Source organism: Vipera berus (genome assembly GCF_964194415.1).
Source record: "Vipera berus genome assembly, chromosome: 2".
In the NCBI taxonomy this organism is placed as follows: domain Eukaryota; kingdom Metazoa; phylum Chordata; class Lepidosauria; order Squamata; family Viperidae; genus Vipera; species Vipera berus.
Genome location: NC_138203.1, coordinates 230,570,765 through 230,583,946, shown reverse-complemented (window position 1 = coordinate 230,583,946; position 13,182 = coordinate 230,570,765). Strand labels below are relative to the sequence as shown.

Sequence of the window (13,182 nt, the reverse complement as noted above, 5' to 3'; positions counted from 1 at the left end):
TTGAGGACCACCTGTACTTGTCCACATGCATGGCTCTTGCCTCAAGCTTAGTTCCACTGACCAACTGTTCTCTTGAGATTCAAACTTATCGTCTTGTTTTAAAAACATTTTAAGGAAAGGCCTTTCATAGCACTATAGCAGTAGCACTTAGAATTACATACCTCTTCACAGTGCTTTACAGCCCTCTCTAAGCGGTTTACTGAGTCAGTACATTGCCCCCAACAATCTGGGTCCTCATTTTACCGACCTGGGAAGAATGGAAGGCTGAGTCAACATTGAGCCCGTGAGAATCAAACGGCCGAACTGTTGGCAGTGGGCAGAATTAGCCAGCAGTACTACATTCTAACCACTGCACCACCACAGTAAAAACAGTAACTTTATAAACACTAACTTTATAAACGCCTGACTCCTCTAAATGACTCAGGTTATTTTTCTTTGATTTCTAATAATTAGTTGCTTACTAAAAATAAGCGCTTCACTTACTGGCTTCTGTATGTCATACCTCCTTAGGTGGCATTGGAGAAGCTGTATCTGCTGCTCTGATTGGTGAACCAGGGATTGTGGTCCGTCGCTTGGCTGTCACTCATATGCCAAGAAGCGGGAAGCCAAATGAACTGCTCAAGTTGTTTGGCATCGATAAGGATGCCATCATCCAGGCAGTGAAGGCGGTAGTGTCCAAATCAAGGAACGCTGAGTAATTTGAACCTGTAACACGCTGAATCGTGATTGGATCTTTATTTTGCAGAATCTTTTTTTAATAGAGTACTGTAACATTTGAGTACATGTTTAAAACTATATGCAAAGAGTTCTAATAAAAGTAAACATTTCTGGAAAAGGTTGTCTGTCTTGTCAAAAAATACTTTGTATTAGAATACTGGAATTGTTTGGAAACCTGCATGTGTAGCATAAAACGTGAAATATTATCTTCTAGATTCATTCTCCCAGAATATCAAATTGCAAAGCATACATGGTTTGCAGCAGTAACTTTACATTTTCATACATTGATTGAATATACTATACATACACCATTCACATCAGCCTATAGTGGAGCAAGGAGTGGCACAAATTTACAAAAAAGTAAACCATTTTTCTTTACAGAATGTTTTTGGGATAGTTTTGATTGAATCTGAAACACTGCTAGTGGAAAGGTTGGTTATACAATTGTAAATGATCTGTGTCTTGTTTCTGAGGCAAATACCTAAATTATGTCATTTGTGTACTATATAATCAATGTGTTGTCATTTATCTCCTTTACAAATGCCACTAATACCCAGTGTGTCTGTTTCAATTACTGCAATATTTTTAGAACTCTCAATATTACAAGATCTTTCAAGTGTAACTTCAGCTGCAATTTTGTGTAATCTTGCCCACAAGTAAGCGTGTTGAACATGCATAGGCTATTACTATTCACTTTCTTTTTAACAGTTTCATTCACCAATAATTTGATTTTTGAAAAACAAAAGAACTAAAAGAACAAACTTTGTGTGCTCAGGCTGATGTTACCTAATTGGGTAATGGATCATTCTGCTAGCAAATAACCAAGCTCAGAGAGCAAAATGGACTCACACATTATTCTCTACAAGATGAAATTAGTTAAAATACTTAACAGACAAACCTGTATAGCATTGGTTTAAAGCATTGGATATTTTCAACATTATCCAGAAAGTCAACTCAGGGCTGAGCTCAAACATTGCATATCAAGATACCATTACTTAACTAACTTTAATTCTTACTTAACTTTATTTCACTCTGAAATGTTCTGCTAGAAGCATTTTTATGAGTGACCATGCAAAAGAAAATAGCTTGGAGCACCAACTCAGTTCAGGCTGCAATTTGATAAGAACGAAATACATATAGTGTTTTCAGGATGATCAACTATTTTAAGTTCTTCTCAAAAATTTAGTAGTGTAGGTACACTACTTTATAGCCAAACATATGTGATGGATAGTTTACAGCTAGCAGATAAATTATCCAATCAATAATTATCCCGTTATGCAATATAAAATGAAAAGATAGATGAGAGAGAGAAAGAGAGATGATAGAGATAGATAGATAGATAGATAGATAGATAGATAGATAGATAGATTGATAGATTGATAGATTGATAGATAGATGAGAGATAGATAATGTAACATCTTGCTTTGTGCTCCTCTCATTTCCATCTCATTCTCAGATTCCTCCATACAAACCAAGAGATTGTGCTTTTGCTGCTATGCACAACAAAAGGTGCCTGGGAGACAACTGTAGGATTGTGGAAGGGGCATAAAAAACACCATAGCAACAATCACAACTGAAGTAGTCTAGCAATGGACAGTGGCCATCAGTGGCTACAAGTGGCTGGGTGGCTTCCTGGGAGGGACTGGCATGGGCTAATATGTCACGATAGGAGGAATATGAAGAATAGAGAATTCCCAACTCTGTACTGCAGTTGGCCTCAGTAAGAATTTATTGATTGAATGGACCATAACAGAACAACAGGAAAAATAGGCAGTCTAATTTAAACCCTTATAAAACAACTTGGGTAGGGAATCACATTACCATCTTTTAATGAAACGGTCAATAAATTGGCTTATTCATCAGTGCTTCTCACAGCATGCGACCCAGTGCCCCACCCATCCATCACCACTGAATTTGTTGAACTATGCTGCAGCAGCCTCGGGCAGCATTGCCAATGGTCAATAATGCAGAAAAGTTTAATACAGCAAGGTATTGAAGTCCACAGGATACCCATTGCTGCCTTAAGTAAATGTAAGCAATCAAAAGAAGGATTAATGAAAAGAAGGACAAGGGGTGACATGATAGCAGTGTTCCAATATCTAAGGGGCAACCAAGAGAAGAGGCAGTCAACCTATTCACCAAAGCACCTGAAGGTAGGACAAGAAACAATGGATGTAATCTCTGTTTTCCCGAAAATAATACCCAGCCCAAAAATAAGCCCTGGCCTGATTTTTTGGGGGTACGCCTAATATAAGCCCTACCCCAAAAATAAGCCCAGGAGGTGGGGGTGGCCAACACAAGCGACAGCGAGTGTGCAGGGCCCGACAGTCTGGCAGCAGCTGCAGCCCAGGTAGTGCAGCACAGGTAAGTCCGAGTGCGGAGGCAGAGACGGGGAGATCCAGAAGAGCCACGTACTTTTTGCCCAGAGGGAGACCGGGAGCTTCGTCTGCTTGTGAATGGGGCACTTAAAAACTGAGCAATTTGCTCCATCTCCAAACGCCCCATAGGTGCCCAAACACTTTTCACCTGGACAGAGAAAGGGCGGAGACTGGAAGCTTCATCTACTTGCAAATGGGGCACTTGGGAATGGAGAAATTATCCCCATTCCCAAACACCCCATCCGCAAGCAGACAAAACCTCCAGTCTCCCGCTGGGCAAAAAGTGTTTGGGCGCTTATGGGGCACTCGGGGGAGCTCCACCCCCTCCCCCACATACCTCGCCTTGTGGTGGCACGGTGTAGTGGGCCAAGTGGCCTCCTGCTGCGAGCGGCTGCAGGTGGCTGTAGAAGTGGGCTGGTGTCCACCCGGACTCTGACTGAATGGGGCTGTTGGTGCTGCCGCCACAAGGTGAGGCAGGTGTCGGGGGAAAAATAATATTTTCGGAGAAACACGGTAATCCAGGAGAGAAGCAACCTAGAACTAAGGAGAAATTTCCTCATAGAACAATTAATCAGTGGAACAACCTACCTCCAGAAGTTGTGGATGCTCCAGTGCTGGAGGTTTTTAAGAGGAGATTGGACAACCATTTGTCTGAAATGATATAGGGTTTCCTGCTTGAGCAAGGTCCCTTCCAATTCTGCTATTCTGTTATTCTTTTATCGTGTTAAGAGGGAGGAGAAAGAACTAATAGTGAGGAACTAATGGTGTAGAATTCAATTCCAAATATGGAAATTCAAAAGATTGAATTAAATCATTAAATAACGTTACCAGGCCCCTTCATGGATTACTGCCTTGTCGTGGCGAAGGGGCTTGCGTAATTCAATGAAGCTATGAGCTATGATGTGCAGGGCCACTCAAGACGGAAAGGTCATAGCAGAGAGTTCTGACAAAACGTGATCCACTGGAGAAGGAAATGGCAACCCACCCCAGTATCTTTGCCATGAAAACCCCATGGACAATACCAAAAGGAAAAAAGATATGACGCTGGAAGATGAGCCTCTCAGGTCAGAAGGCGTCCAATATGCTACTGGGGAAGAGCAGAGGGCTAGTACTAGTAGCACCAGAAAGAATGAAGTGACTGAGCCAAAGCCGAAAGGACGCTCAGCTGTGGATGTGTCTGGTGGTGAAAGGAAAGTCCGATGCTGTAAAGATTTTTTCTCCATAGGAACCTGGAATGTAAGATCCATGAATCAAGGAAAGCTGGACGTGGTCAAACAAGAGATGACAAGACTGAACATCGACATCTTAGGAATCAGCGAACTAAAATGGACAGGAATGGGTGAATTTAATTCAGATGACCATCAGGTATACTACTGCAGGCAAGAATCCCTCAGAAGAAATGGAGTAGCCTTCATAGTCAATAAAAGAGTAGGAAAAGCAATATTGGGATGTTGTTGTTGTTGTTAGTTGCGAAGTCGTGTCCGACCCATCGCGACCCTATGGACAATGTTCCTCCAGGCCTTCCTGTCCTCTACTATCTTCTGGAGTCCATTTAAGCTCACGCCTACTGCTTCAGTGACTCCATCCAGCCACCTCATTCTCTGTCGTCCCCTTCTTCTAGTGCCCTCAATCTTTCCCAGCATTAGGCTCTTCTCCAGTGAGTCCTTCCTTCTCATTAGGTGGCCAAAGTATTTGAGTTTTAGCTTCAGGATCTGGCCTTCTAAAGAGCAGTCAGGGTTGATCTCCTCTAGGACTGACCGGTTTGATCGCCTTGCAGTCCAAGTAACTCGCAGGAGTCTTCTCCAGCACCATAGTTCAAAGGCTTCAATTCTTTGGCGCTCAGCCTTTCTTATGGTCCAGCTTTCACTGCCATACATTGCAACTGGGAAGACCATAGCCTTGACTATACGCACTTTTGTTGACAGGGTGATGTCTCTGCTTTTTAGTGTGCTGTCTAGATTTGCCATGGCTTTCCTCCCGAATCCTACAAGCTAGACTTCAGCAGTATGTGGATCAAGAACTACCAGAAGTACAGGCAGGATTTCGAAGAGGCAGAGGAACTAGAGATCAAATTGCTAACTTACGCTGGATCATGGAGAAAGCTAGAGAGTTCCAGAAAAACATCTACTTCTGCTTCATTGACTATGCTAAAGCCTTTGATTGTGTGGATCATAACAAACTGTGGCAAGTCCTTAAAGAGATGGGCATACCAGACCATCTTATTTGTCTCTTGAGAAATCTATATGCGGGCCAAGAAGCAACAGTGAGAACTGGACACGGAACCACTGATTGGTTCAAAATTGGGAAAGGAGTCCGGCAAGGCTGTATACTGTCGCCTTGCCTGTTTAACTTATATGCAGAGCACATCATGAGAAAGGCAGGGCTAGATGAATCAAAAGTTGGAATTAAGATTGCCGGAAGAAACATCAACAACCTAAGATATGCAGATGATACCACTCTAATGGCAGAAAGTGAAGAAGAACTAAAGAGCCTCTTGTTGCGGGTGAAGAAGGAGAGTGCAAAACTTGGATTGAAATTAAACATTAAGAAAACCAAGATCATGGCATCTGGCCCTCTCAATTCCTGGCAAATAGATGGGGAAGAAATGGAGGTAGTGACAGATTTTATTTTCCTGGGCTCCAAGATCACTGCAGATGGGGACTGTAGCCAAGAAATATTGGGATACAATCCCCCAAATGACAGAATGATCTCAGTTCGAATCCAAGGCAAACCATTCAATATCACAGTAGTCCAAGTCTATGCCCCAACCACTGGTGCTGAAGAGGATGAAATTGACCGGTTCTATAAAGCCCTACAGCACCTTATAGAACTAACACCAAAAAATGATGTCCTTATCATCATGGGGGATTGGAATGCTAATGTAGGAAGCCAAAAGATAATCGGAATAACAGGCAAGTTTGGCCTTGGAGTACAAAATGAAGCAGGGCACAGGCTGATAGAATTTTGTCAAAAGAATACGATGGTCATAGCAAACACTCTTTTCCAACAAGCCAAGAGAGGATGGCATAGACAGGCATGGCAGGGACCTAACAGAGGCAGAAGAGATTAAGAAGAGGTGGCAAAATTACACAGAAGAACTATACAAGAATGAGCTTAATGTCCCTGATAATCACAATGAGGTGGTCACTGAACTCGAGCCAGACATCCTAGAATGTGGTGAAGTGGGCCTTAGAAAAACTGAGCAACAACAAAGCTAGTGGAGGTGACAGTATTCCAGCTGAGCTATTCAAAATCTTAAAAGACGATGCAGTAAAAGTGGTACACTCAATTTGCCAGCAAATCTGGAAAACTCAACAGTGGCCACAGGATTGGAAAACATCAGTTTATATTCCAATTCCAAAGAAAGGCAGTGCCAAAGAATGTTCAAACTATCGCACCATTTCACTCATTTCACATGCTAGTAAAATTATGCTTAAAATCCTACAAGCTAGACTCCAGACGCTTGCTCCTGGGGAGGAAAGCAATGGCAAATCTAGACAGCACACTAAAAAGCAGAGACATCACCCTGCCAACAAAAGTGCGTATAGTCAAGGCGATGGTCTTCCCAGTTGCAATGTATGGCAGTGAAAGTTGAACCATAAGAAAGGCTGAGCGCAAAAGATTTGAGGCCTTTGAACTATGGTGCTGGAGAAGACTCCTGCGAGTCCCTTGGACTGCAAGGCGATCAAGCCGGTCAGTCCTAGAGGAGATCAACCCTGACTGCTCTTTAGAAGGCCAGATCCTGAAGTTGAAACTCAAATACTTTGGCCACCTAATGAGAACTAAGGACTCACTGGAGAAGAGCCTAATGCTGGGAAAGATTGAGGGCAATAGAAGAAGGGGACGACAGAGAATGAGGTGGCTGGATGGAGTCAGTGAAGCAGTAGGCGTGAGCTTAAATGGACTCCAGAAGATGGTAGAGGACAGGAAGGCCTGGAGGAACGTTGTCCATGGGGTCGCGATGGGTCGGACACGACTTCGCAGCTAACAACAACAACATTACCAGGAATGGATGGGTTATGAATAAAGTAAATAAACAATAATAATTTATTAAACTTGTATGCTGCCCAACTCCCACAACTCTGTTGTTGATATTGTTCATTGAGATTGCAAAAACTCCTGCATATATTAGACTATTACCATGCCTCTAGTTTTGCCTGATGGATTCCGATAGATTTCAATCCCTCAGAAATCAAATCAATGACAGTTTAAATGCAAATGACTCAAAACTAATAACATTCCAGCAGGAACAAACCCACATCCATTGATCTGTATGCATTGCTGCTTAGAGTTTCAAAATTAAAAGTTAGTTTTATTTCACACATCCCATTACACTACCGAGTTTTATTCCTGAACAAATCTCATTCAGCTAGTTTGACATATCCCAATAAGCCAAAACATTATAATCTATAATGAATGGGTTCACAGACATTAAGTCAATTTCTTCTTATCTCAAACTGCTTTGTGTTTCATTCATTTCATTTCATTTTATTAAATTTATATGCCACCCTTCTCCCTGAAGACTCAGGGCGGCTCACAACAATAAAAATTAAAAAACATAGAGTAAAAATTTTAAAAGAGAATTAAACAATAAATACAAAATTACAAAACAATTTAACCCAGTAAAAGCCTAATTAAAAATCGTAGTCAGTCCAGGCCCGCTTGTTGGAACAACCAAGTCTTCAGGTCACGGCGGAAGGACCGAAGGTCAGGGGCCATCCGCAGCTCTGGAGGCAACTTATTCCAGAGGGTCAGCGCACCCACAGAGAAGGCTCTCCCCCTGGGGGTCGCCAGCCGGCATTGCCTGGCCGACGGAACCCTGAGGAGGCCGACTCTGTGGGAGCGAACCGGGCGATGGGAGGTTCACAATGGCAGCAGGTGGTCTCGCAAGTACCCCGGGCCTAAGCCATGCAGGGCTTTAAAGGTAATTACCAGCACCTTGAATCACACTCGGAGGGTAACTGGAACCCAATGCAGCTCGCACAGGAGTGGTGTAACATGGGAGTACCGAGATACTCCTATAAGCACCCGCACGGCCGCATTTTGCATCAGTTGAAGCCTCCGGGTGCTCTTCAAGGGCAGCCCCATGTAAAGAGCATTGCAGTAATCCAGGCAAAAAGTGACGAGTGCCTGGGTAACTGTGCATAGGGCATCTCGGTCCAAAAAGGGGCACAACTGGCGCACTAGGCGAACCTGTGCAAAGGCCCCCCTGGTCACGGTCGTTAGATGATCTTCCAAATTAAGCCATGAATCCAGGAGGACACCCAAGTTGCGAGCCCTTTCTGAGGGGGGCAATACCTCCCCCCCATCAAAAGAGATGGAACTTGTTGGACAATACGAGATGCCGGTATCCACAGCCCCTCAGTCTTGGAGGGGTTAAGCCTGAGCCTGTTCCTTCCCATCCAGACCCGCACTGCCTCCAGGCACTGAGACATCATGTCAAGGGCATCACTGGGTTGGCTTGGGGTGGAGATGAACAACTGGGTATCATCCGCATATTGGTGATACCTCACCCCAAAGCCACAGATGATCTCACCCAGCGGCTTCATATAGATTTTAAACAGGAGGGGGGAGAGAACCGACCCCTGAGGCACCCCACAAGTGAGGGGCCTCGGGGTAGATCTCTGTCCCCCTGCCAATACAAACTGCGAGCGGCCCAAGAGGTAGGAGGAAAACCACCGTAAAACAGTGCCTCCCACTCCCAACCCCTTGAGCCGTCGCAGCAGGATACCATGGTCGATGGTATCAAAAGCCGCTGAGAGGTCAAGTAGGACCAGGACAGAGGAACAGCCCCTGTCCCGGGCCCACCAGAGATCATCCACCAGTGCGACCAATGCCGTTTCCATGCTGTAGCCGGGTCTGAAACCAGACTGGTACGGGTCCAGATAGTCCACTTCATCCAGGAATTGCAGGAGCTGATGCACCACAACACTCAACAACCTTCGCTACAAAGTGAAGGTTGGAGACAGGACGGTAGTTATTCAACGAGGCCGGGTCCAGAGCAGGCTTCTTGAGGAGGGGCCTCACCACCGCCTCTTTTAAGGCGGAGGGGAAGACACCCTCCATCAAAGAAGCATTAACAACTGCCTGGAGCCAGCCCCCTGTCACCTCCCAGGCGGCTGAAACCAGCCAGGAGGGACATGGCTACAGTAAACAAGTTGTAGTGCTCAGTCTATGCATGATCCTGTCCACATCATCCAGAGTCACAGGGTCAATCTCACCCCAAATGGTATGATCAAGACCTGCCCTCTCCACTCCGCTGGATTTTGCCCAGTCGGAGTCCAAGCCAGTCCGGATCTGAGCAATTTTGTCCTGCAGATACTGTACAAATTCCTCAGCCCTACCCTGCAAGGGGTCATCCCTCGGTCCCTAATTAAACAGGGAGCGGGTCACTCTAAACAGGGCGCTTGGGTGGTTATCTGCGGACGCAATGAGAGCAGAAAAGTAGACACGCTTTGCCGCTTTCATCGCCACTAGGTAAGACTTGAGATAAGTTCTTTACTTGTGTTTTAGAATATGTGAACTGAAGCCAGGAGATTCTTTTGTCACAATGATTGTACTAGTAAAGTGGAGGAATGTAGGAGCTACAATAGATTTCCTCCTTAGAATGAATAAACAGAAAAGTGTTGATTTATATATAATTGGCATATGTAATTTAATCATATTCTGGTCATTTGTAGAACCCCTAGTTGCGGGATTGTGCAAAGCATTCAAAAGGTCATTTCACAAACTGTATTAGTATACACAAAACACCCTTTCTTAAGACATTAAAGGAGCCATTTCTTTTTTTATGTAATATATTTTATTGATTTTTTGAAAAACATAAATGACAATAATTGGTGAACAGTGTGTTCTCTGGGTTACATTTGTAAAACAATACTTAACAATTGATTTCTATAATCCATAGAGCAAAATGGATATAACCAAAAAATTCAGAGTGCTTGGGTATGGTTAGGAGGGCACTGACGTTTCTAGCCTGCACTATCTTTCATGGGAAAATCCTATTGGAGGAAAATTCCGCTTAGGGTTAGGATTAGGTCACCATGACCACATAGAACAAAATGGATGTCACCAACAAATTCGGAGTGCTTGGATATGGTTAGGAGGGCACTGACTTTTCTAGCCTGCCCTATCTATCTTTCGTGGTAAAATACATGGGATAATCCCATTGGAGGAATAGTCCAATTAGGGTCACCATTAACAAAAAGGGGGGGAAAGCATACTATATTATTTAGGGAATTCATCCTTCTTAGAATGACATATATATTCCAAAATGTTTCTATTTCTTTAACCACATTTAAAGAAATGTTTCTTTTTAAGTATTCTTTCTGGTAAGTCCCATCATCTATTTTCTTGGTTTCCACTTTAGTCTTTCTCCTTTGCCCAGTATCTTTCTTAATCAATCTATTTTACTGAATCAAAAAGTTTTTCCGTATGCTCGTAAATGTTGCTGTACATACTGTATAAAAAGGTGAAGTGTCTTTGTACGGGGCTTCTGCCTTTCCACGTTTGTTGAAAATCTTTTTCTTTCTCTCCGCTTCTCTTATTATTTCCTTTCTCTCTGATGTTTCTGACATCTCTACAATCCATTTTATCCAATCTGTTTTCTTCTCCTCAGATTTATTTTGTAGTTTTAAAGGATACGGTAAGTTGTTTTTTCTAATTCTTGTGAATTTTTTCCCACTAGGATTAAATCATGTTTCCTTGTTTTGTTAAGTTCCATCTTTAAATCTCTATTCTCAATTCTATATTCATTTATCTGTTTTATCTGCTCCTTCTCTGTTGTTGTTTTCTGGGAATTTTGTTGTTATAGAGTTAACTTGTTGTTGTTGTTGTTAGTTGCGAAGTCGTGTCCGACCCATCGCGACCCTATGGACAATGTTCCTCCAGGCTTTCCTGTCCTCTGCCAACTTCTGGAGTCCATTTAAGCTCACGCCTACTGCTTCAGTGACTCCATCCAGCCACCTCATTCTCTGTCGTCCCCTTCTTCTATTGCCCTCAATCTTTCCCAGCATTAGGCTCTTCTCCAGTGAGTCCTTCCTCCTCATTAGGTGGCCAAAGTATTTGAGTTTTAGCTTCAGGATCTGGCCTTCTAAAGAGCAGTCAGGATTGATCTCCTCTAGGACTGACCGGTTTGATCGCCTTGCAGTCCAAGGGACTCGCAGGAGTCTTCTCCAGCACCAGAGTTCAAAGGCCTCAATTCTTTTGCGCTCAGCCTTTCTTATGGTCCAACTTTCACTGCCATACATTGCAACTGGGAAGACCATAGCCTTGACTATACGCACTTTTGTTGACAGGGTGATGTCTCTGCTTTTTAGTGTGCTGTCTAGATTTGCCATGGCTTTCCTCCCGAGGAGCAAGCATCTTTTAATTTCTTGACTACAGTCCCCATCTGCAGTGATCTTGGAGCCCAGGAAAATAAAATCTGTCACTACTTCCATTTCTTCCCCATCTATTTGCCAGGAATTGAGAGGGCCGGATGCCATGATCTTGGTTTTCTTAATGTTTAGTTTCAACCCAACTTTTGCACTCTCCTTCTTCACTCGCAACAAGAGACTCTTCAGTTCCTCTTCACTTTCTGCCATTAGAGTGGTATCATCTGCATATCTTAGGTTGTTGATATTTCTTCCAGCAATCTTAATTCCAACTTTTGATTCATCTAGCCCTGCCTTTCTCATGATGTGCTCTGCATATAAGTTAAATAGGCAAGGCGACAGTATACAGCCTTGCCGGACTCCTTTCCCAATTTGGAACCAATCAGTGGTTCCGTGTCCAGTTCTCACTGTTGCTTCTTGGCCCGCATATAGGTTTCTCAAGAGACAAATAAGATGTTCTGGTACTCCCATCTCTTTAAGAACTTGCCACAGTTTGTTATGATCCACACAATCAAAGGCTTTAGCATAGTCAATGAAGCAGAAGTAGATGTTTTTCTGGAACTCTCTAGCTTTCTCCATGATCCAGCGTATGTTGGCTATTTGATCTCTAGTTCCTCTGCCTCTTCGAAATCCTGCCTGTACTTCTGGTAGTTCTCGATCCACATACTGCTGGAGTCTAGCTTGTAGGATTTTAAGCATAACTTTACTAGCATGAGAAATGAGTGCAATGGTGCGATAGTTTGAACATTCTTTGGCACTGCCTTTCTTTGGAATTGGAATGTAAACTGATCTTTTCCAATCCTGTGGCCACTGTTGAGTTTTCCAAATTTGCTGGCAAATTGAGTGTAGCACTTTTACTGCATCGTCTTTTAAGATTTTGAATAGCTCAGCTGGAATACTGTCACCTCCACTAGCTTTGTTGTTGCTCAGCTTTTCTAAGGCCCACTTCACTTCACATTCTAGGATGTCTGGCTCGAGGTCAGTGACCACCTCATTGTGATTATCAGGGACGTTAAGCTCATTCTTGTATAGTTCTTCTGTGTAATTTTGCCACCTCTTCTTAATCTCTTCTGCCTCTGTTAGGTCCCTGCCATTTTGGTCCTTTATCATGCCCATTTTTGCATTGAACGTTCCCTTCATCTCTCCAATTTTCTTGAAAAGATCTCTGGTCCTCCCTATTCTATTGTTTTCTTCTATTTCTTTGCACTGTTCATTTAAGAAGGCATTCTTATCTCTTCTAGCTATTCTCTGGAATTCTGCATTCAATTGGGCATATCTTTCTTTTTCTCCCTTGCCTTTTGCTTCCCTCCTTTCCTCAGCTATTTGCAAAGCTTCCTCAGACAGCCATTTTGCTTTCTTGCATTTCTTTTTCTTTGGGATGGTTTTGGTTGCTACCTCTTGTACAATGTTGCGAACCTCTGTCCATAGTTCTTCAGGCACTCTGTCTATCAGATCTAATTCCTTAAATCTATTTGTCACCTCTACTGTATATTCAACGGGGATATGATTTAATTCATACCTGACTGGCCTGGTGCTTTTCCCTACTTTCTTCAGTTTAAGCCTAAACTTTGCAACAAGAAGCTCATGGTCTGAGCCACAGTCAGCTCCTGGTCTTGTTTTTACTGACTGTATAGAGCTTCTCCATCTTTGGCTGCAGAGCATATAGTCAATCTGATTTCTATGTTGACCGTCTGGTGATGTCCATGTATAGA

At 43.2% G+C, this 13,182-nt stretch overlaps 1 protein-coding gene across 1 annotated transcript in view; it reads left to right on the top strand.

The window, feature by feature from the left end:
• TKT (transketolase) overlaps positions 1–902 on the top strand; it is a 33,868-nt gene extending 32,966 nt beyond the window's left edge. The window contains exon 14 of the mRNA XM_081315905.1: positions 511–902. Coding sequence (XP_081172031.1) covers positions 511–698 — 188 coding nt within the window. The 3' untranslated portion in view covers positions 699–902. The remainder of the gene's footprint in view (positions 1–510) is intronic.
• Positions 903–13,182: the final 12,280 nt, after the last annotated feature.